At 33.6% G+C, this 25929-nt stretch overlaps 1 protein-coding gene across 1 annotated transcript in view; it reads right to left on the bottom strand.

Moving 5' to 3' along the window:
• Window positions 1-25929, bottom strand: part of LOC129223399 (ribonuclease 3-like) — a 98306-nt gene that overhangs the window by 43801 nt on the left and 28576 nt on the right. Inside the window, exons 6-12 of the mRNA XM_054857994.1 lie at window positions 25112-25406; window positions 21690-21818; window positions 17481-17559; window positions 17256-17363; window positions 14120-14258; window positions 11086-11306; window positions 7719-7821 (exon numbers count right to left, since the gene is read on the bottom strand). Coding sequence (XP_054713969.1) covers window positions 7719-7821; window positions 11086-11306; window positions 14120-14258; window positions 17256-17363; window positions 17481-17559; window positions 21690-21818; window positions 25112-25406 — 1074 coding nt within the window. The remainder of the gene's footprint in view (window positions 1-7718; window positions 7822-11085; window positions 11307-14119; window positions 14259-17255; window positions 17364-17480; window positions 17560-21689; window positions 21819-25111; window positions 25407-25929) is intronic.

The raw sequence follows: 25929 nt of genomic DNA on the forward strand, positions 1-25929 counted from the left end.
TTTCAAAACTGAAGCTCCAAAAACGCAATTTTAAACGATTTTCGATGCATTTAGGTGGTTAGAAGATCTTTCTTGGAAATTTTGCGAAAGTGAAGCCCAAGAAACGAAATTTGAGGTACTTTGTAACAATTTTGGCTGAAGAAAGGGCTTTGGAGAAGAAATTTTTTTAGGACTAATAGGAAAAATGAAAACGAAATAGAAAAAATGAAAAAAAAAAGGGAGGGGGGAGATATGAAAGAAAGAGGATTGTACCAGGAGGGGGGGGGGAGGCACACGATTCGCCGTGAATAATCTGAAGCTGTTGAAAAATTTAAATGTCAATATTTCTTTTTGAAAGACAATATTTCTTCGTTGAAAGAGAAATTAAGATTTTTTCCCAACATTCTTTTTTTTCGTAAAATAACTGCGTTTTCCCAAAATGAGATCTTTTCTTCTCTTCAAAAATAAAGAATATATTTTGCAAACATCTACTCAGCATTTTGTGGGGAGGGTCACCAGTCTTGTGCCCCCTTCCCCCTGGATGCACCAATGCAGCAAAATGTCCGGGAGTCCTCCTTCAAAGATTTTTGAAAATTCATCTTAAAAATGTTGGTTTTCGGTTGATTTCGGTGTAGATTTTATTGATAAAGTTTCTCGCAATAGCCTTTTTTTTTTTGCACTTTATTAGCCATTGTTGTTTTAAAATTGAAGAATTGGTATTGGTATACGAATAAATACCCAATTACAGAACATGCAATTACTATACGAATGTACAGTAATTAATCGCGAATGTACAGTAATTAGTTTATAAATAACACAGCACTGAACAATAAATTGTTTGAGAAGTTTCTTTATTTGCATGAAATTATTTATTAGTTTTTTTTTTGCAAATGGATAAAATTATTTTAATTCTTAACATGAGCACAGTTATGTTTTTCTTGCACTAGCGACGTGTGGTGATACAGTGGATTCAAGTAAATTTACTAGTATAATCAGCTATGATTTTTTTTCCCCAACTGCGTTTCTGAGTGAAATATACTAAACTAATTTTTTTCAAAACACCGCCAATAATTTTGGGGGTGCGGCGCACCCCCTGGCACCCCCGTAAATCCGCCTATGCTAAAATTTTTAGAGCCGGTTTTTTGAGAGGTTTTTTTTAATCTCATTTTCGGAAGGGGGGAGGGGGTCCATGGCGCAGCCTGCGAAACCGAAATTTTTAGAAGCTGTTTTTTTTCCATCTCATTTCGGGAGGGGGGGGAGGGCTCTTTCTAGACGGATGCTCCGTAACATTTGAGAGGGTGCGCCATCGCCTTGCGAAAGGGGGGAGATGGACTCCCTTGACTTCAGTTGAATTCCCGCGTTGTTTTGGCAGGGGTGCGCTCGAGATAGGAATGTGACATTTAGGCTACCATTTAGGGGTATAATAAGGGGCGAACCCTCCTGGCTTTTAGAAGTTTTAGGTTAAGTTGGGGGGGGGGTATTGACACCCCCTTTTAGAAGGGGAATCAATACCACTCCCCCAAATTCCATGAAAAATTCTAGTTTTTACATTTAAGTCTGGGTCTAGTTTTTTTGTTGTTTTCCGATAAAATGAGCAGATACACCTTTTGTCCCCTTACCCTTACGGTAAAGTTCGAAATGCAAGCTTGTTTTAGGGGGTCGATTCGATAGATTTTAGTCTTCATTTTGGGGTCACAATCCTTGGGGGATGCAGGTTCGACTAGATTTCCTGTTAGCTTGTCAGAAACTAGGAGCTCGGCATTTGGGCGACTGAGTAATTTATTCGAACGGGTATGCATTTAAGCTAATGATTTTCAGTTATCAGGTGATTATTTCGAATGGTTTCGGGCTCTCAAACACGAAGTTAATAATGTAAACAAGTAGGGGAATAGTTGCTCTGCGCAAAAGTACTCATTCTTTTCTAGTTTATAGCTTTGCTTTTTTTTTTTTTTTTGATGCTCTTGTTAAGAGTAGTTAAGTATATTTATCTGACTAATATATGAGGAGGGAGGGTAAAATATTTGTGATTGCGTTTTCTAGAGGATTGGGATTCCCGACGCATTGAAAAGTGTACAAGTGTGGCTTGAAGTGCATTGAATTTCATGATTTTTTTTTCTTTCTTGATCCGCTCTTTTTTATTTTTCATTCGTCGACTTTAGGAATATGCAATAACAGTAAAAGTGCAGGGAGTGAAGTTGAAATGTTTCTGAGTGCATTAAAAAGAAATATTGAAGTTTGTCGTGTGGGATTTATTTTAGCTTCCACTCTTCAACCCAATTTTTAAATAAAAATTACATTTTAAACACATTGTTTTTTTTTTTTTTTTTTTGAAATTCCATACACAAGATATTTGTGACTTCTTGTGTGCGTAGCATTTATTTTCATACAAAAAATTTCAGTCAATTAATGTGCTGATTTTATTTTATTATTATTATTTTTTTTTTGTAAAGTTGAGGATAAACTGCTGAAAATGCTTACGCTCGCAACGGTCCATTTCGGAATTTAAGATTCCGTAGCTACGTTTCATTTTCCGTGCGTTGGTCCTCAAAAAGGTTAAAATTGATTATCAAATTTCTCTGAAAAGCAGATTACGTATTCGGTTTTCAAATCATCCGAGGTGCTCGATAACCGAGCATTCCACAACAAACCATATATTATACAAGAGAGAGCGCGGGGGAGGGGGTAAATGGCGCAGACGGCGCCATTGAAGTTTTGAAGAGGAGAGGGTAACTTAAGCGGCTTTAATTTATTTTAGGGGGTTCAACGTCACATTTGAGGGATGAATGTCATCGCCCTGGGTGGGGGCAGGGGGGGGGGGACACCACTGCATTGTAAACACCTTGCGTTTAAACATTTCATAAACGTTTTAACATGGCTGCCACAGCGTTAACAATCGCTTTAAAACATTTACTCAAGGAAGTGTGCTCTCTGAGTAACCCCATTCGAGAAAAAGCACTCGAGAAGCAATATTTGATTCTAAAATCTTATAGAATGACAGGGGTGTCCGTCCGTCCCTGTGAGCAATGGCGCGCTTCTTATGACAATCCCCCCTGCCAAAAGAAACGATAATCCGAAAAAGGGCTAAGACTACCTTAAATTTTCAATTACACGTTTTGTACCATACCGGTCAAGGGCGCCCATATGCAAAATTTTAAGGGGGGGGGGGCTCAGATATTTCCCCCATGGTTTAGCAGGATATTTTCCCCATGGAAATCGATTTCAGTACAGATTAGAGTTATTAAAATTTGACATTTTTAATAACTTATTGATTAATTGCTGGAAAAGAAATAATTTTTCATTTTTGCAAAAAAAAAAAAAGTACTAAAAGCAAGGATGTACTAATTTCAAAGAAGGGAGAGGGGGCTTGAGCCCCCACTTGCCCCCCCCCCCATATGGAAGCCCTTGATATCGGTTTAATATATTTTTAAGTTTAACAACTCTCAAGTTTAAACCTGCTAGTGTCGCCCAACGACCTGCCCATATTATCATTATCCCTCACTTTTTGATAAAAATTGTACATACGTACGTATTTAATCTTAGTCAAGTTCAAAACAGTATGGAAAGCGTTTCTCTATCCTTTGTTTCAAGATTTCACCACCGGATCACACCAGGGGCGGATACAGAAAACCATTTGAAGGGGGGTGGGGTCATGCTGAAGAAAGCCCTCCCCCATGAACGAAATTCCCGTTTTAGGTACGAAAAAATTCTGAAACTTTTTTGGGGCCAATAAAAAGCCCCAAATCGGTCAAGAATAAGGCACATAATTGGGGATAAACGTTGCATATTAATATCATACGCAATAAAACAAAGTAGTAGTTCAAATATTTTCTTTGAAAAATAATTGATGTATTGAAAAGATAAGATACTGTCATCGTTTACATTTTATGCATAAATTGTTTGAACACAATGTGTACGGATACTATTGTCGAGAGTTTAGGGGGAGGGGTCATGACCCCCACGACCCTCCATTGTATCCGCCACTCACACAACACATGCCCCTTCATATATTCGCTCATATGATAATTAACAATTTTCATTCTAAAAATATCGTTCGATTATTAAGGAATCTCTCAATTATCGAAAATTCGAAGCCAAACATTCAACTATTACCCCATTTGAATAAAGCAGGAGAAAAGCAATCATTCGATTTTAAAAATCATTCCAAATCTATCCATTCCAAGAGCAAAGGGCACCACCTATGAAGCTCTTCCCCCAAGAGCAATACCCCCAAAAGAGACAAAATCCCCTAAAAATTACAATCCCGCAGTTAACGTCAAAACTCCCCCTCCCCTCCCCTCTTATTTCACCCATAGGAATGAATTACACGAGAAGTTAACCACTTGTTTTATAAGAAATAACTAAGTACCTTTGTGCCGAGAAGTAACATGAAATAACAAACGTATTGTATCCCAAATATACAGAGTACTGAATAAAATATGACAACGTATATAAAGTACAAATTGACGTTGTCATATTTTAGTATACGTTGTCATATTTTATTCACTACGCAGTACAAAGTTTTCGACTACTTTTTATGTTTACAGAGTACTGCAGAAACGTGTTTTGGAGTTTTAAGGTACATTTTTTTTCAACAAAATACTAAGCTTTTACATATAAGGTGCCATTCCTTTGTTACGTATGGATGATTTTGGCCATTTTTGACCCCTTCCCCCCCATGTAAGGGTACGTAAGGTTTTTCAAACCCCTCCCCCTATTCTTACGTAAGATTCCATTTCGTTTTTCGAAATAATGAAATGACTAATCTAATATCACTGGAATCGAAATTTCATTCACTATTATTAAATTAAACCTTTTTGTGTGATGAAATATTTACTAAAAAGTTGGAATCTAGACTGAATGTGTTTTCGACATTTTTTTGTATATGATGCGATAGTAGTTAAAAATAAAACATGCTATACAATAGTGCAATTCTTTTATTATGTTTTACATTATTAATTCTTCGTAAAACAAATAAAAAACAGTCATCCTAATACGTTTTTATTTTCCAGACGCAAATGAAACGTCGGCTTGGAAAATACTGCGTAAGAATGCGTTTGAACCCCTCCCCCCCCAAACAAAAGTATGTAGACATTTTTCCAACCCCACCCCCTCGGGACCCTTACGTAATTGATGAATGGTCCGTAAAGACATCCAGTAATGTCCTTACATCCACAATCTCACTATTTTGCGTTGAAAAAAGGGTTCCTTGAAACCCCGAAACACGTGTCTGCAGTGATCTGTATATTTGGGCTCTAAAACGTTTGTTATTGCCCATTACACTTGTATCATTACCCAATAGTATAGTCGAAGGTGAACGTAAGGGGGAAGACGTCCCCTCAGGTTTTCAACTTAAGTATTCCCCCTTTTTACCGGAACTATAATTTCAATGCCTCTCAAGTTAGAACCTTATTAGCGCCTCCAACCTTTACTTCCACCACCGGGACACACAACACATGTCTCCCACAGACCCGTCCATGTGTTCATTCATTAACACCTTTTGCTCAAAACATATCATTAGACTACCAAGGCATCCCAAACAATCATTTGATAATCAAGCATTCAACAGTATACATTCAATTATAACACTATTCGAATGAAACATTCGAAAGGCAATTATTTGATTGTAATACCATTTAGATCGCAAGGGTATCTATTCCTCAAGTGTGCTGGCACACTTTTTAAAATTAGGGATCCTCTCTCCCCCTCCAGAAGGACACTCAATAAAAATGACTAACGTCCATTAGGAATTTCAATGGCGCAGTCTGCGTAATGACCCACCTCCCCTGTGGGCTCCTCAGCGCAGCCCGTCTTTCTGGGGGAAGGGTTAAAAGGTTTCAATGCAAATTGTTTCGGAAGACAGGAAAAAACCATGCTCATTCTTCATAAGTAAAATCAATAACTCTTCAAAGCCAGCCCTTTGAACCCCAAATGACGGATCCGCCCCTGCAACTAAAACATTTCAGAAGCAGGGGTGCCCACCCGCCCTGAGATCAAGCCCCCCCCCACCCTCAATATCGCAGAGACCTCCCCCCCCCAAAAAAATGAGAAAAATACCCTTTAAAACACCCCCCTAAAAATGTCAATAGCACAATCTGCGCCATGACCCCCCCCCCCATCCATAGGTGGGCACCCCTTGTCAGAAGTCAACTATATTGAGAGGTTCATTCGATTATCAAACACTGCTCGAGTGATTGACGTCTCGAGAACTCAACATCTCGAGAAGTTCAAAGCGAGAACTCAAGCAGTTGATCGCTCGAGCACTCGGAAAGTGACAATCGAGAACTCGAGCAGTTGATCGCTCGAGCACTCGGAAAGTGACAATCGAGAACTCGAGCAGTTGATCGCTCGAGTTCTCGGAAAGTGATAATCGAGAACTCGAGAAGTTCATCGCTCGAGAACTCGAAAAGTGATAATCGAGTACTCGAGAAGTTCATCGCTCGAGAACTCGAAAAGTGATAATCGAGTACTCGAGAAGTTCATCGCTCGAGAACTCGAAAAGTGATAATCGAGTACTCGAGAAGTTCATCGCTCGAGAACTCGAGAAGTGATAATCGAGTTCTCGAATGATCTTGAATAATCGAGTGATTCGATTATGAGAACTCGATTATGCCCATCACTACTTTGAAGTCTTTGATGAAAGGCAAAAGAATAAAGCAATTCAACAAATTTTGGTAAAACCAAAAGCTACAAAACTGCAAATTAAATAAACATTCAGCCATGAGCTTCAGAAAATAAGAGAAATGGGAATTGTGAAAATATATTTAAGAAAAATAATTCAAAATAAAGAACGAATGAAACTTTGATTAAAATGGATTAATAGCAAATAATAATATGAATGGAAAACTTTTAATTTACTAACACTCAAGCAAGAAATAGCAACAATTATTATTCAGCAATTGGTTTATGCTATCTTGAGCAAAAGATTTTAAAAAATGAATTTTCACTTATTTAAAATTGCTTCTAGCTATTTTTCTAGCCAATTTACGTCCTTTTGAATTTCCAACGAGGGAGAATGTGTTAAGGGGTATTTTTAGCGACCTTTCCAACAATACCAAGCTTGAAGCACTAAAATTAATTTTTTTCAGTAGAAAGAGCGATTTCCAAAATCAATTGAAACCTAATATTCTACTCGACTCATAGCGACCATAAACAATGGAAAATATTCAATTATAAAAATTATAATAATAATGTAAAAAATATAAACTGTTTCGGTAACTAAAAAACGCTAAAAACTTTTTTCTAGTGAATTTAGGTTATTGGACCTTTGATGCTTTGTGAAAAACTTCAATTAGGCTCTTCTTACTATTTTCAATCATATCAAACTCGAAAAAATTCTACCATCGATTTGTGTAAAAAGAACAATTTAGGGCCAAAATGCATTCAACTAATGCCTCCGTTAATTAGGGTCTGCTTTCAAAATTTTTATTGATAACACTAAAATTCTGTAATAGCTACTGAAAAAAAATGTAGAAAATCAATAGACAGACTGAGGAGAAAATAGTATTGAACGAAAATTCCTCACATATTAATAAATCAAGATGCTGATTTTTGATTGAATTTGTTACAATAATGAAGAACTAACTATGCAAGTATTTACAACACTCCTATTTTAGTTCATTAAAAATCATTCATTATATAGAAACATTTTGTCCTTAAAATCTTACTAAGCAAAGCTTTTCTAAAGTTATTAAAATACATACACAGTTGAAACAAAAAGCAACAGATACTAAAAATCATACCCATTAATGCTTCAAAGCAATTAGCCATAGCATGCCTCAATTCCAAATCATGACACAAATCAGATCCATGTGCGTATAACATGAACTTCTCTAATTGAAGGTTCTAAATTTAAAAAAGATAATAATAAAGTTTTAAACAAAAACAATTTTTATAGTAACTTTGTTACAATGTTGTTAAATTGAAGAGTTAATTAGATATAGCTTCACTGTTAGACATGAAATAACCACAGCTATGATCAACAATGAATAGAATGTAACCCTTTGAAGCTCTAACAGTATGAGTAGGATGATTCAGAAAAAGAAAACATGTCTCTTAATTTTTCTGAATTTTTGTACATTGATGAGTGAAAGAATGTAACTGATAGAAATTAAATTAGTGCAGAAGAAAACATGACTAAAGAAAAGCTTTAATACCTAGTTTTGCAGGGAAATGTTACATGAAACTCCAGTTTTAATGCCAGGAAATCCAGTATTTATAAAACTGGTCAAAAAAAAAAAAAAAAAAAATCAAGAGTGCGACAAACAATTAAGGTTAATACTTGTTTAAACTTCAGTATTTTCTCAAAAAAAAAAAAAAAAAAGTTCCACAAAACGCTCTGCAATTTTCTGGAAATGGTGTGTCTGGGCACTCATGTAAATCATGCACATCTAGGTAGAATTTATAAATATCACTGAATTGGTCAACTCACAACCAAACAGCACCACATTGAGGGTCACAAATTTGGATAAAATTCTAGATACAGGTTCATTCCCACAAGAAATTTTTTTTAATTTACTTTCACCAACGTCCTCTCGGACATAAGGCGCATTGCAGTCCAATACAACAAAGATGCAGTAGCAGAGCATGGAAGCTCCCTCATCCTTCAGCACGTCGAGAAGAACGGGGCAATCAAAAAGATGCTCCCCTGTCATTTGCTTAGTCCCTTCACATAGAGGGCACAGCGGGGAACTGGCCAGTCTGATTTTAAAAAGATAGGATTGTAAGTAGTCGTGACCAGTAATGAGACGAAAAGATGTAATCCCTTCAACTCTAGGTAGAAGGGAAAGTTGCAGTCTTGTTTAGTCTTCAAGAAGACATGCCCAAGATTTTTCGCTGGCAATGCCACGGAGAGATGAAATTCTTTTGAGCCTGATATTGCTCCCAAGATGTTGCTTGGTGTTTCGAAGAGTCCCACTAGATATGAGCCCAGGTAAAGTGGTTTGACAGCATAGGTCCTAGTTTGCCTGCAATGCGGCTCCAAAATTGCTAGTTTGGCCCAGAAATGCAATGACATTTCCATTGGAATTTCAGACTTTGACACTATGTTTGATGTCCCAACACATTTGGCATCTTTTGTTAGTACAGCGAGTGGACGGGAGAACACCAATTTTTTTCATAAGCATTATTTAAGTTACTTGAAAAGTGAAAACAATCTTGTATTTTTTACATGCCATGTGCAATAAATTAGAGCTTTTTCTCTTCTCTTACTTTTTGCTTATTACCGTGGAATATCTTTGATAACAGACGATAAGTAAAAATTTTTTTTAGCAAACGATAAATACTTTTTACTGGCAGGGAATTAATATAAAACGCAAATAATTAGTTTCATTTGCAAACTACGCATATCCTGTAACTATGTTTTTTTGGCATTCAAGTTATTGAAATTAAAAGTAGTGTCCAATTTAAATTTGAGAAACACTTATTAAAAATTAGTATTCAACATGAATATTTCAAAGGTAAGTGCATGCAAATGGCTCATACTGCAGTATAATAGCAGAAAAAGGGGTGAAAATGGAAATCCTAAAGGAAACTCCATTGCAATTCTGGGTCCAAATTATCAACTTTGGGCCTCTGTTGCAGCCGAATTAGGGCCTATTGCAGTCAAATCGCTTTACCTGGTCTCATACCCAGTAGAAATTGATTTAAATCTAGGATTTTGTCTAAATCCGTGACCTTCAAGGTCGTGCCGTTTGGTAATCATATAAAGAGCATAGATGTGCAGACACCACATTGTGCTACGAAGTTTAGGAGTTTACATTACGACAAAAAGATACAGTCGAACGCGCTTATAACGAGTCCTGATTTAATGAGAACTCGGTTTTAACGAGGAAATCAGAAATGTTTGGTTGGTTAAATCTATGGTAGCAAAACTCTCTTTCAATGAGCAAAACCTGCTTGAAACGAGCAATATTTTTGTGATTCATAAAATTTCTATTAATTTTCAGAGAAATGATGAGTCCTAAATCTTTGAAACAACAGCAAAGACACGACAGCATTTTTTTTTTTTTTTTTTTTGTTTTTAATTTGTAGTAAGAGAAGAGTTGAAAAACTAACTATATTTGTTGATGTGAATGTTACCACTTCTGGTAAACTTATTTCCGATTATATTGTAGCTCAAATTCAAGCTAGTACAAATGAAAAAATCAATAAAAGCGAGGACTATAGCAAAAATTGTGAAGAATTTGAAAATGAACTACCATCAACATGCTCAATGTCTTTTGGTGTGCAGAAAAACTTAAGCCGTTTAAGTCCAGGGTGAAAATGATGATATTTTGGTCAATGAATATTCATCAAACGACATCAATAGTGCAAGAAAGAGACAATAAGACAGTTCATAAGAATTAACCAACTTCTTTGCCACTGTAGAGAAATTGGAAACAAGCAAAGTAAGTGAATTTAAATGATTTTTTTCACGATTCCGTTTTTTATGAACACTTGGTTATAATGAGCAAATAAGTGTGATCCCTTCTCTCTCGTTATAAGCAAAGCAAGTTTGACTGTACAGGATACAGCATGGAACATTTTGCACAGTTTTAAGCATTTGAGGCATAGATTTATTGAATCTATAAAAAAGTTTCAAACAGATGCTGGTCTTTGTGAGCTAGAGGACTTTCAATCTAGAGTCTAAATGGAAAAGAAATGGTGCTGCCACATTATCAAACCAAAGATTACAAAAAGGGATTTAATTAAAATGGCCAAATAATATTAACAAAATGCTAGACGTAACACAATTAAAGAGGAGGGAGTATAGTTCCATCAAAAGTGATTAATAGTCACATCAAGTTATTTATCATGTCATGCTTAGATTGTGGTTCAGTGGCATTAGAATCTTTCTAGAGTTCACCCGTAGTGGGCGCCATAGAATGTAGTATCATTTATCCTTCAAAAAATTTTTTACAAGATATTTATCTTAAAAATATTGGAAAATAAGTTACACTAAAACTTGAGTCAGATTGATGATGCATCAAAACTATTGATAAAAGGGAGGAATAACATAATAAAAAGGAAATTCTAGTATTATCAATAATAAAAATACACAAAGAAAGTTTTTTTTTTAAATTATTCTTTTAAATGTAAAAAGAAATTGTTTTTAAAAAATAAACTCACTTTAGCTAAAAGTGCTAAGTGCTGATTTTGTACAATTGCAGCACGATAAGTAGCAAGTCCTCCTTCTTCAAGATCAGGAAACATGTAGAATAGATGTATACTAGAAAGAAATTCCACAACAGCATCACCTAAAAATTCTAATCTCTCATTGTGATTGATATAAGATGCTGACTCCTTCTGGCTTCCAAATCGAGACATTATATTGATTAAAGTATTTATTCCTAAAACGAAGAAGAACAGAGTTTAAGAGTTCAAAAAAATCTCTAAAGATGTCATAATCTAAAGGTGTCTACAAAAGATCATTTAACTTTCTGATTTTATAAAAATTCCAAGAAATATTTTAAACATTCATTCAAGACACTAGAAACTACATTAAAAAAATATTTTAATCTGAATTCCATTCCATAAACCTGCAGACATTTATTTTAATAATAATAATAAATGGAGTTTTTAAAAGAAACTGATGCATTTATTCAAGAAGCTAAAAAAACTTTTAATTTTTGACACAACAAAGCTAATTAAAGATTTATACACAAAAAAACGATATAAAACTCAACCAAACAAACTAAACAAGTATTCATTTGCATTTATATGGAAAAGACTAAATTGATCTTTACTTGATAATGAATAAACACAATTTTAAAAATATGATAAACATATGAAGGCATTAATATTCAGAAATAGACTACTGGCAGTTAGTTATGGCAATCAGTATAAAAAAGGATTCATAGAGAAGTTTGATCTCTATCCTAAAGAACTTGAGAAACTTCAAAGAAGAAATATTTCAGAGATAAAACTTTCAATGGTTTAAAAATTTTTGCGACAAAAAAGAAAATTACCATTGTTTAATGATATTCATGATCTGATTCCCAATTCATCATTTTCATTGCATTTATGATATTCATGAGTTGTGATATAATTGATGTTTCATTTATCTTAATATATAAAAATCAATGTCCTGAGATAATATATATACATATATATATATATATATCAACGCACAGCCAATACTGCTGAAACCTCAGACTTGAAATTTGGCAAGTATGTCCACAAGATTACGAAAGTAACCACTAAGAAAGGATTTTTTGAAATATCAATTAGTTCGGGAGGAATTAATTAAAACCCCTTAATTTCTGTGAAACTAAAACCTGTAATTGAAATTTAAATCCCCTATTTTCGACCGCTTTCCTCCATTCAAACTATTATTCAGTACTTCATCTCAACTTTTTGTAGATAGCGAATTTTAAATTTGATATTGTTTTTATTTCTCGCGTGAATCTTCGAGGCTTCTCTCAAGTCAAATAATAATGTTGCTGTCTTTTGCTTTAATTTTTTTAACACTGGAAACGAAGTTTTTAAGAACATCATCTCGGACCGACTATCCTTTTGAATTTAGAAGGGTACAGTTTCCTATAAAAATTTGTTTTGCAATAACCAACACAAGGTCATACATTAAAAGTAGCAGTGATCGATTTAGGAGAAGACTTTTTCACACGGCAAATTTTATGTAACTTGCTCCAGGGTGAGTTCATCAAGTAGCTTAATAATTTTAGCACCAGAAAAAAAAATGTTGTATACCAAGAAGTTTTTGCTTAAACATAGGTATAATAATAAAATGTGGACGGCCTGCGTTTGCAAAGAAAATCAATACTTTAAAAGCTATCGTTAATGGCAGTTCAGGACAAGGGCATATATATATATATATATATATATATATATATATATATATATATATATATATATATATATATATATAAGGAGTTCAGGGACCCGGGACCCTCCCACAATTCGAAAAAATTATAGGTAATAAGTAATTATTATAGGGGATTTTCGTAAAGGTTCACCAAGCACTGTTATCCCCTGCTGATTCCAATACACGAGCAATGCCGGGCACGGGAATGCTAGTATTACATATAACTTTAACCGATTTACTAAATTGCATATGGAAAAGTATAAGAGCATAAGATTTTATAATGTTGAGAAAAATTAATCTTTTTAATGTATTGTTAAAACTTTTCTAGAATGGAATCATTACAAGTCAAGCAGTAACTTTATTCCACTTGTCATAGAAATTATTAAAAAACATAATTTTATTCATTAATGTAACCTATCTAATACAGTAATTTGTGAGAAAATATGATTTTAAAAGAAAGAAACTTCAAAAATTCAGTAATTACAATTAAAACTAGCCATTGCTAAACCCTATACATATAGAGAAAAAAATCACATTATTCATAAATGTGATGAAGAATCTGATGGTCATTTTAAAAAAGGAAGAGAAAAATAAATAAAATAAAAAAATGAAACGAAATAAATACATTTCAACAGCCTTTTTTTGTAATTTAAGTGACTTCTGAAATTTCATATAATTATAACATTAATGTAACCTTACTCAACATGGTTAAAAGGCGTTTTAAAGTTTCAAATACAAAAATTTTAATCAACCATGGTTTCCAGACGGTAATCCATAAATTGATTTATGCATGCTGTAGCACTGTAGCATAATTAATTTTGAATTTAAATTATCCTATTATGAAATTACCCTTAAGAAATTAACCTATATTTTCAAAGCAAAATTGGCAATATGTGCAAAGATTAAATGAATTTCAAGAGCAAATGTTAAATGCTTTTAAATCTAACTTGCAATTTTTTTTCAAATGCCGTAATGGCGAAAATTTATTATTAATTGTATAATTCCATATCGGTTTTGAAAGAAAGGGGATTCTTTGCAATAATAGAACAGGCTGTTTTGTTTTGTTCTTCGATTCCTACAGCAAACATTAGCAAAAGATTTACCTAAAATCAAATAGCGTGAGAAACATTGAAAAGAATACTTCATAAAATCTTAAGTATTCTTTTATTTCTAAGAAAAGAGTACTTCATAAAAATGTAAAAGTTTCAAATGATTAAAATTTTTTAAAAGCTAAATTAGTTTTTCTATAGTATGAACACAGAAAAGAATAACTCCAAAACAAAAACCATAATGGCAGAGCATGACATACACCATAATTGATATTTATAACAATTTCAATACCTCTCTTTCTGGTGTTCTTATAATGTATGCGCCGATCACCATACTGAGGCTGCCTCAATCCACAGTTAGTTAATGAATTGCGGGCATGGTCTGGATTTGTACCAAAGTTTTCTCTATAGGAAGGGTGTGTCAAGGCAAGCTAAATGAGAAAAAAAATGATAACCATATATATATATATATATATACATATATATATATATATATATATATATACACACAAGAAGGGCAATGGGGAAAAACGATTATAGTCTATTTTTTGAGAAGATCAGATTTCTACAGGAACTGTTCGAGTATTAAGTATTTTTCAACTATATAATATTATATTATTCTGGCAAGACAAATCATAATGACTGAGTTATAGCAGGAAAAGTTAATTATAGCACCTTCCGCCAGTGGGCAAGAAAGATCAATGTCCGATTCTTACCATTCACAACAGTTAATCTACAGCTGCAAAATGAAGAATTTACTACATTTGAAACAGTTCCTCACCAATCCCGACTCTGAAATGTTCCATAAATCTATAGCTCCTGCACTTGAACTGCTTGAAGAAGAAGATGACACAGAGTTTGCAGGCCACCCACTAATTTGTTTTTTAATAAATTTTTCATACTGCATTTTTGTTAACCGTTCTTTTTTATTTTCAACATGTAATAAAGGATACCTCACAACATAAGAAGTTTTAAGAAGATAATTTATACCTATTTTTCAACTACTTAATTGGCTTTAAAGTTTAAAAATAAAATACAAGAAATTATTGTGTCAGGGACTATGGTCATTCTTCCCTGTGGCCCTTCGTATATATACATGTGCGAATGTGCATGCATGTATGATTGGCAATGTATGCCATTTTGCGGTAGTCATCACAGATTCTGAAACGTATAAACCATTCCTAATGGGATAATGTCATAAGCTCTATCTATCAAATATAGCGTTTTCTTACTTTGAAAATAATTTCTCATTCAAATTAATGCAATATAATTATACATTTAAACATGAAGAAAAATTAACAAAAGAAAAATATGATTCCCTAAAAAAATTAAGTCTTTCTCCTTCAGTAGTATAGAAAATTTCTTCTTTTTTTAGATTGCTGAACAATTCAAAATCTTTGTAACTTGTTCTCAAATTTGAGACTTTCATTTTATGTTTTCACAATATACGCATTTTGTTTAAATAGACAGAGCAAAATTGTAATTTTTGTACTAATGAGTAAATGCAAATTTAAAAATTTTTCCCATGTCAAAAGTGATCAAAAGTTTAAGTGCTGACCCATGCAGATTGTTCCCCTTGCCTCTCTTCAGTTACATCCCTGATTTAAAGAGATTTTGTTGATTTGTTCCAGGGTTTACGCTACGGTCGCATTTTACGCAAAATGAGAAAATATTATCTGAAATAGGAAAATGAAGCAAGGTATTTTTGTTTTTTTACTCAAATAAGAAAAAAAAAAAGATCCGAGAGTATGTTGATATTCAAAGTAACCTCATTATAAACATTAGCTAAATTGTTTAAACTACTATTAAGATCTGCAGTACTTTGTCTTAATTTGCATTATGTTCCCCCAATAAATGTTATTGGCATTTTAAAAATCAATGCTACTGTGAATTTATTTCTTTAAAAATGTCATGGGTGAATTTGGAATTTAGCTTTTATCTAAAGATGAAAGGGTGAAAGATTGAGGTAGTGAGAATGATATGTAAACATATTCATTCATCTTCAACATTTTAGCACTTTGCTAAAGCTTTTTTACAATTTTAGCTCTTTTTTTCTAAAGAACTTTTAAGCTTAGTTTAAACCCTGATTTATTCTGTAACAAATTGCAATAAGAAAAGCTAAATATAGGAACAGGATACACAGAAATATGGAAGTGATATGTAAATTTGATTGTGATGGTTTACAAGCCGACCATTGCTAGAAAGAAAAAGGCTACTGCCGTTCATTCTGACCTACAATCAAGCAAGATGGTTATGCAGCTTCAATTGAGAGGTTACCTACCAGTTTGAAATAACATGGCCCAAAAAAAAAATGCACATGGTTGCTCAAAGAAAGGGTAAAAAATCAAGTTTCTTGCTTTTTTAGTCTTTAAATTAGAAATGAGGGTTTTTTAAACAGCTTGTGAATTCTGCAACTGGTGCAGCATGTGGAAATTTCAATCACGAACTTACAGCAGAAAAGTCATCTACATTTTGACAACCACTGCCATGGGCAGGTAAATGGCAGTATCTGCAGAAATGAGTTTTCGAGACAGTTGAAGAAATGTGTGTTGGATTCAGTACTATCAATGGGGAAAGGTTGGAATTGAACGTTTGTTTTGTGGCTTTTTTTTTCAGTGGAAACCAACTAAGCAAGCTTGTACCATAAAGCTAACCTACAATAGATGACAAAAATACAAGAACATGAAGAATGAAAAACTTGCAGTTACTGCCTTTTACCTGCCCACAGCAGCATTCTATAAGGAGCATATAAATCTGAGTATCAGCTAAAATCTAATCCTCTCTATGTAGCATATAAATCTGAGAATGGCTTCAGAATGTCATAGTTCAAAAATTACATTTCATATCAATAAACCAAATAACAGAGCCTTTACCCAAGAGAATAGAAATTTATTTTTTAAGCCAGAAGGGAAAAAATTGGATGAATTGAATGTTGATTTTTTTTTTTTTTTTTTTTGAAGAGCTAGGGACCTTTTGAACATAAAAATAACTCAGCTTTTTTGAAAATAGAAACAAAAACCTTGATGGTGCCATTTCACAGTAATTTGTCCAGATGTAGAGTTTGCAACATTTTTTTTTGCCAGAACTATTTAATTTACTGTTTGATTAGCCCAAAATGTTATTCTTAGTTTATCCTACTAACACATGAACTAAAAACAAAACAATGTACTAATCAAACAGTAAATTAAATAGTTATGTCCAAAAAAGTGTCATGTTGCAGATTCTACATTTGGACAAAATACTGTGAAATGGCCCTGATATAGCTCTTATATAGTAGAAAGCTTTGCCTAATTATAAGTTAATTAAGTATTTCATAGATAAATTATGGATTTCAGAAATCACAATAAACTACAATTAAAAACATATCAAATTAAAATCATTTCATCAAAAAATCAATAAATCTTACACTAAGTGAGCAACAGCATTACCTGCAGCAGGAAACGATCCTGAAAGTGGTAACCAATTTTATCTTCTAAGATCTTTAAAGAATCATGAAACCTCAAATGACAAACAAGAACAGGTAGAACCATGGCATGCTGTTAAGGAAGAATGATATAAAAAGAATGCAAACATTTTGTCAAAAATGTAATATAAAAATAAAAACTATAGTTGAAATTTTTGCCATTATTTTTCAAAATAATTACTTTCATTACCTGAATTATATCACTCATGATTCCAGTTTTATAGAAACCTTTACTGCTTACGACAACAGTAACATCTCGCTTTAAATCACTGAAACAAAATAAAATTAAAAATTACTTTATCAATACAAAAAACAACTCACCTACGGTCCCGATTATCTGTGGAATAGGGTAGCCCGGTACCCGCTGATAACTGAATTTGCAGAGAATCCGCAAAGTAAGTAAACACGATACTAGTGTATGTAATAGCTTTAGAAAGATCAATAACACTCGTATACATTTAAACTATAACTAAAATGGTAAAGTGCACACAAAATGTATGTAAAAGCTAAAAAAGGATAGCTCATTATTGCAAATGGAAAAGGGTTACATTCATATGCGAACAAATGGACTAGTCCAGTCGCTCTATTACACGCGTAAGTCATGTAGATCTAAAATTTAGTAAGTAGTATAGATTTAAAGCAGTAAGTTGTGCAGATTAAAAAATCAGGTTTCAAGTAGTCAGCTTTTGGTGACCATAGAAGGTTTGATGTCATTGGTAGGGAAGGGGAAGAAAGAGATAGGCATGTCTAGAAACAGATTTTGTACTTATTAAGTTAAAATGTGTGTATTTATCTACATTTGGTTACTCATTGGCAGATTTTTTTTTTGTTAAACGTGTGAAAGGAACAGGATACTCCACACCACGGATAATCAGGAGTTTGCTGTATTTCAAGGGTAAATAATAAAATAATGATTTCACTGCTTTGCTAAACAATTCACAGTATTTATGTAGCATTGACTACTATACTTAAATACAAATAAATACAACAAATACAAATGCAATGACCAGCAACAGGCTCTGGGCCCAGTTAGGCTGGTCCTAGTCAGTTTATTAGTACCCAATGAAGATCAATAGCCCAGTTAAAGCTAACCATCCCGTTGCTCATTACTGCCTCTTCCGGTAAGCAGTTCCAAGTGATCATGACGCTAATAAAGTAATAATTTTTTCAAATTTCCAGGTTAGCCTCAGATTTAAAAAGAATAAAACAGTGACCACTCGTCCTGCTTTCCATGCAAAAATTTAACCCATTAACATACTTCATTTCGATAAATTTAAACAACTAAATCATGTCTCCTCTGACTGTTCTTAGCCCCAGACTATACATATTAAGTCTTTTAAGTCGGGTATCAGCTGGCTGGCGGCATGATGGTTAGGCGCTGGCCTACTACACCTGTGGAACCAAGTTCTGACCTGGAGTGGCCAGTCGGTGGATTTTTAAGATGCAGAAAATCATCAGCGCTCATGTCGTATGATTATGCAGCATGTAAAAGATCCCTTGGGTTTAACTTAGAATTCCCTCAGCAAAATTTTAAAAATTCCTAGTGCAAATTTCGCATGAAAGAAAGCCCAGGTGCCTCCATCTGGTGGAAACTGGGCGTTCAAATTATCCGTGGCATTGACATCTGCGCCTTAATGGTGGCACATGAAAGACTGGATGCCATATCTGGGGATTGCACTAGGTCTGCTAAAGGCTATATATCCGAAAACGTCGCCCCCATTAGACAAAACGAAAAAAGTCTGGTATCATAATCTAAATCTGAAAGTTCCCTTGCTAGTCTAGTAGCTCTCTTTTGAACTCTTTCCAATACAAAAATTTCTTTCCTGAGGTAACGATACCAAAACTGAACAGCATACTTCAAATGAAGTCTCACTAAACTCCTATATAAAGTCTCCTCCTATATCTTAATAATGGAAATAAAAGGTTCCCCTCCAGTTTTTAGAAACTAGTGTACTAGATACAAAAAATATTTTATTAGAAATTTGTCTAGTGATAAACAACGTTAAAAATAATAACAAATAATACTCACGCTTAAAATAACTATGCGCCTGAATATTTTACATAAAAAGAGTAAAAATTTAATTGTTTTAATATTTCCTGTACTACAGAACTTTTTATCAATTTCTTTTAATTATTTTTTAGCATTGTGTAACATAAAATTGGTGAAATTTTTCACAATGAAAAGAAATTTTGATGAAAAATTAAAATGAATCAAAACTTTCTTGAAGATACAAGGACCTCTATATGTGAGATTATGAAAATTTTTTCACAAAAAATATGGGTTTAAAAAAAATTCTACTATGACCACAATCAACAAGTATGGAACAGAATTTTCCAGTATTCTTGCTACTCAAAGCAAGCACATTTCAGTCGGATCAGAACTCATCTCAACTTCATATTATTCTAGACAAATGGATTTTTTATATCAAGCAGGGCAATACAGCATTTATAATACAAATTAGTAATTAAATTTTATTGCTATAACTTAATAAGAAAAGCATCTTTGCTAATAATAAAGCTGAAAGTCTCTCTGTCCGGAGGATGTCTGGATGTCTGCAGGATGTCTGTGACGCGCATAGCACCTAGACCGTTTGGCGGATTTTCATGAAATTTGGCCCAAAGTTAGTATGTAGCATGGGGGTGCGCACCTCAAAGCGATTTTTCGAAAATTCGATTTTGTTCTTTTTCTATTCCAATTTTAAGCCCATTTTTCACAGAAATTTAATAAAATGGGAAAGAATTTGTTCTGAAAATTACCTTTCTTTTCTTTACTTCTTTATCTTTCTTTTCTTTTCTTCTTTACTAATAATAAAGCTGAAAGTCTCTCTATCCGGAGGATGTCTGGATGTCTGTAGGATGTCTGTGACGCGCATAGCGCCTAGACCGTTCGGCCGATTTTCATGAAATTTGGCACGAAGTTAGTTTGTAGCATGGGGGTGTGCACCTCGAAGCGATTTTTCGAAAATTCGATTTTGTTCTTTTTCTATTCCAATTTTAAGCCCATTTTTCACAGAAATTTAATAAAATGTGAAAGAATCTTTATCTTTATCTTCTTCTTTACTAATAATAAAGCTGAATGTCCCTCTGTCTGTCAGGATGTCTGTCCAGATATCTGTGACGCACATAGCGCCTAGACCGTTCGGCCGATTTTCATGAAATTTGGCACGAAGTTAGTTTGTAGCATGGGGGTGTGCACCTCAAAGCGATTTCTCGAAAATTCGATGTGGTTATTTTTCTATTCCAGTTTTAAGAACAGAAATATGATAAGATGGACAAGTAAATTACGAAATTATCATAACGTCGGACCAACGTGGAACTGTAACATGGGTGCAAGCCAACTGGCGAGAAAATTCACCATACATTATTTGTAAATATACAGGTGAACCAAAAGACCTTTCGATTTCGCTGTTACGGGCAAAGCCGTGCGGATACCACAAGTAATGGAATAAAATGTATTTGCTGCTTTGTTTAAAATGGTGCTGCTACTTTATTTGTTCGTTTATTTATCTTTTACGCATCTAATTCTTTAGATGAGAGAGGCATATTTTATTTTTAGAAATTGGCTTAAAATATTTTTAAAAATATGGCATAAATAATTTGCGATTTTAGCTAATTTTGAGAATTTTGATCAGATACTAGAAAGTCGATATTGGTATACGGGAAAGTAAACTCGTTACTAATAAAGCTGAAAGTCTCTCTGTCCAGAGGATCTGGATGTCTGGATGTCTGTAGGATGTCTGTGACGCGCATAGCGCCTAGACCGTTCGGCCGATTTTCTTAAAATTTGGCACAAAGTTAGTTTGTAGCATGGGGGTGTGCACCTCGAAGCGATTTTTCGAAAATTCGATTTTGTTCTTTTTCCACTCCAATTTTAAGCCCATTTTTCACAGAAATTTAATAAAATGGGAAAGAATCTTTATCTTCTTCTTTACTAATAATAAAGCTGAAAGTCTCTCTGTCCGGAGGATGTCTGGATGTCTGTAGGATGCCTGTGACGCGCATAGTGCCTAAACCGTTTGGCCGATTTTCATGAAATTTGGCACAAAGTTAGTATGTAGCATGGCGGTGTGCACTTCAAAGCGATTTTTCAAAAATTCGATGTGGTTCTTTTTCTATTCTAATTTTAAGAAGAAAAATATCATAAGATGGACGATTAAATTACGAAATTATCATAACGTGGAACCGTAACATGGGCACAAGCCAATTGGCGAGATACGAAATTATCATAACGTGGAACCGCAAGATGGGTACAAGCCAACTGGCGAGAAAATTCACCATACATTATTTGTAAATATACAGGCGAACCAAAAGACCTTTTGATTTTTCTATTACGGGCAAAGCCATGTGGGTGCCACTAGTAATGAATAAAAATACAATATTGGCCCAAAACACAACTTACTTTTCCAATCTCATTTCTTGCAGTTTCATTTCTTTTTTAGTTAACTCATGCCTATCAACATACTTGACTTTAGGTTTATTAGCCACCAAATGACGAAATTTCACGTATTCTCGCCAAGCTTTTTGGTACCTAAAAAAAGGGAAAATTGATAAACAAAACTAATTGGAAAAAAATTTGAAGGATTCAAACAGTATGAAACAAAATAATGCATGTAAAATGGCAAAAAAAGGGAAAAAAAGAAAAAGGGAGAAGCTTCTTAAATAAAAAATGGAATGCTCAATAGCAGTGATCCATAAGTCAATTGAATTGTTTTTTTCTTATGGGTGTAACTGTGACTTAACTTAAAAGGTGAAACTTGGATATAAACTACTTGTTACATTTTTAAGTTGTTAAGGATTTGTTTTATGCTTTTTTTTTTTATTTGTATCAAATGTTTTGAATTCGTTCCAACGTTTCCTGATATTATTACTTTCTTTCATATCTAATACATGAAAAAAGTATTGGATTTACACCTTTTGTGGTGAGCTGAATTCATGTTGACCAATTTGGGAAAATGTCTCTGTGTTTCTGATTGGTTTTTTCTGGGGTCACTTTAGTTCAGAAGTTATTGCATGAAATTGAATGACATTTGCTATCAATATATACCCACATGTGAATTGGTGCTGATTAATTTTTGGCATCAATCCCTCCAAGGGGTATGGAGCAATCAAAATATGAGTATAACTTTTCCATACATACAGAATATTTTAAAACAAAGAAATATTAAACTGTAAACAGGTTTTCTCCCCTCCTCCAAAATGTAAAATGCTTGTAAACTAAAGAAAACTTAATTGAATTATATGTGCTACATTTCTTAAAATCAATAATAATATAATCAAATTTCAGCATGGCCTTTGAGTTTTGAAAGCAGAAGATTATAATGAAAATAAAACAGGGATGTGCCAACCAGAATTCGCTTTTGGAGCAATCTTGGGAGCAGGAAAATGGTGAGTTTGGAGCAGCTTGGAGCAGCAAAATGTTGAATTTGGAGCAGTCTGCAGCAGTAAAATTGCTAATTTGGAGCAGCCTGGAGCAGTAAAATTACATATTTGGTGCAGCAAAATTTAAATTTTGCATCAATTTAGAGCAACTATGCATATTTCACACACAGAAACATGTGTGACATAATAAAATAATTTAAAAAAAAGGAGATTAAAGATGCAAAAACACCATAACTACAACTACAAATTGAAGCTCTCTTAACTACTTTTTTTTTCTTTTTTTGACTAATATTTTTCATAAAAGACAAGTCCCGTTCTGCTCTGCTTTTTTCTTACACTTCTTTGGATTTAAATTTCGTGCACACATTTACTTTGCTTAACACATCACTGTTTTAGTGCACATTTAAGTTAGAGTGCTTTGATACCTATTTTAAAAATTCGTTTGCTTTTATGTAAGGCTTTTTAAAAAAGCATAAAAGAATGGTTGAATTTAAAAACTTTACGTCAACAAGTTACAAGTGAGTTTTAAAGAGCTATTAGATTTTTTTTTGAGCAATTTCGATTGCTTATTGTTCTCATTTGACTGTTTTGGCGTGCTATCATTTTATTTTCCCACCAGCACCCGCTGCCATCACCACCGTCGACCGGCCTCTCACGATGCTGCTCCTATAGCGAAAACCGTCTCCAGTTTGCGTCCATGTCCTACACACGCATACACACACACGCATACAAATTCACACACCTACGCACACACATCTACACACACTTACGAACACCTACACACACGCGCGTACATACACAGCACTGCCTACACAACATGCACACACATGCTTACATACACACACGCACGCTGCCACACACATGTGCTTACACAAACACACACGCGCATACATACACACACACACACTCGTGATTGTGAAAAACATAATTTGAATTCAAGATGCCAAAAATTCAAATTTATATATATATATTTTTTTGTTATGTTTAAGTTATTCACTTATATTTGACCTTAATATTATTATTTTTTCTTGGCATATATGTTTATATACTGAACTACTTGATTAATAAATCTGAAGATTAAGCAAAGACAACATTAAAACCTTTTATTTTTAACTGTTTGATATTTAATCACAAAATTAATAATGAAATTACAATGAGAAAAAAAATGAGTTTGAGAAATGATGTCGCAGTAAAGGAATTTTTTAACACAAGTGAAAAAAATATGAAAAATGTGAAAAAATAAATAAATAAAAATTTTGAGACAGACTAAGAATATGGAAAAAAATGCCTGAATCTGAGAAACTTGAAATGTCTGCATATTCATTTCCAGAGCATTAGAATTCCCAGATTTTTGCTATCTTTAGTGTTTCCAACCAAAACTAGAGATCAATTTTCTGTCCTAAAATCTTAAGAACTCCAAGATTAAAAACTGGTCAACAGTATTAATTTTTACAAATGCCATTCGCTTAAATCAATTTTATGGATTGACATTTTCGAGTGGGCGTGGCAAGAAGACGAATTTACAAATCCTCATATACTGAAAACAAAAGATAATAAAGGTTGAAAATAGTGATTAGTGCAGAATTTTTCTAGTCAAAGGAACAGAATCACATAAAAAATTAAAACGATCGAGTTTTTCAAAAGTAGATGCAATCGGATTTTGAAATGCGCAAAAAATTGGGACTAAACCAAACAATTATAAAAACAAGCTCCAAATGCATAAACTTGATGATATTTTGCCAAAACTGGCAAGTATGCTAAAGGAACTGCATCATTAAATTCAAAATTGCAGTTTTGGTGCCAGATGTCGGATTTTTGGCACAGAAAAGCCCATTTGCCGGTCTTTTGGAGCAGTTTGGTGCAGAATCGACGATTGGCGCAGTTTGGTGCAGCTGGCACATCCCTGAATAAAAAGAAATTTTGCTAATTTACCTTGTTAAGTAACTCAATAAATAAGAAAAAAAAAAGTTAAAGAAATCTGACTTGTAAATGATTTAGAAAGTTTCAGCATGGCAAAGAGCATATTTACCATACACATAAGTATAAAATTATCCAAAGAATGCTTGGAAACAACAGGAAACTCTCCATATAACAGGTTTCGATTGAAAGAAAAGCACTTTCATCAATATTAAAAGCAAAATATTTGAAAAAAAGTGAAAATGTTGTCCAATTTCTAAAAAAAGTGAACAAAAGAGACCAGGTCAGAAAAAAAGCGATTTTTACTGAAGGTGAGCTACTCCTTCGTCTGCTAATAAAGAGGTATTGGTCTGTTAAACAGAACAGTTAAGAATAACAGCAATTTGCTGTTATTCTCAGACAATTTGTGCTGCATGTAGGTAAAATATCCTCTTTATTCATATTCTAGCAAAGATTTTTCTTTGTATATTTTTATTGTAATTAATATATTTTCGGCTAATCAAGTAACATTATTATAATACTCACTGTGGGTTTCCAGCATAACTAAGCTGTGGAGGTCGAACTCCAAAATGCACAATAACCGGGAAATCTGAAGTGTTTGATTCACATTTTTCTCTATCGAATTGATCAACACGTATGGAAGACGGCTTCATACCAGGACAAGTGACAATCATTCCTTTCACGTCATCGGCTATATCTTGCCATTCAAGGCTGCTTTTAGCTAAAATCTTAGGCAGCTTTGCTTCATCAACAAGCAATTTATTAGCATGTAGAAGGTACTGTAACACAACGTTTAATGACAGCAATTCTTTTTTGTTACCTACAAAAGAAACACATTTTAATATGTAAATTGCTTATCCTTAACAGTTGTATAAAAAATTGAAAACTGCTATACACACACACACAATCGGTCAAGACTTTTCCATTGTTTAAGATGAAGTGAACAAAAAAATCAAGGAATTATATTTAGAAGTTGAAGTTATAATACAGTAAAACCACTAAAGTTGGCCACCCTTATAAGTTGATTACCTGTCTATGTTAACCACCAATATGCCAAATCAAAATTAACCACACCAAATTTGGCTGAAAATCATATAACAAACCCGTTGTAAGTTGACCACCTGTCTAAGTTGACCACTAAAATACTGCACCGTAAGTGCTCAACTTACACAGGTTTTACTATAATTAAACATAGGGTGCTTCAAAATAAATATCAGGGTTTTAACCTTTTATAGTATTTATTACGTTCAAACCATAATTAACACATGAAATGATTATGAGCACCCTTTCATCCTGCGGCACACATCAATTGATAGTCCAGTTCTTCCCAGACATTGTTTAGT

This window comes from Uloborus diversus, chromosome 5, assembly GCF_026930045.1.
Source record: "Uloborus diversus isolate 005 chromosome 5, Udiv.v.3.1, whole genome shotgun sequence".
NCBI classification, from domain to species: Eukaryota; Metazoa; Arthropoda; class Arachnida; order Araneae; family Uloboridae; genus Uloborus; species Uloborus diversus.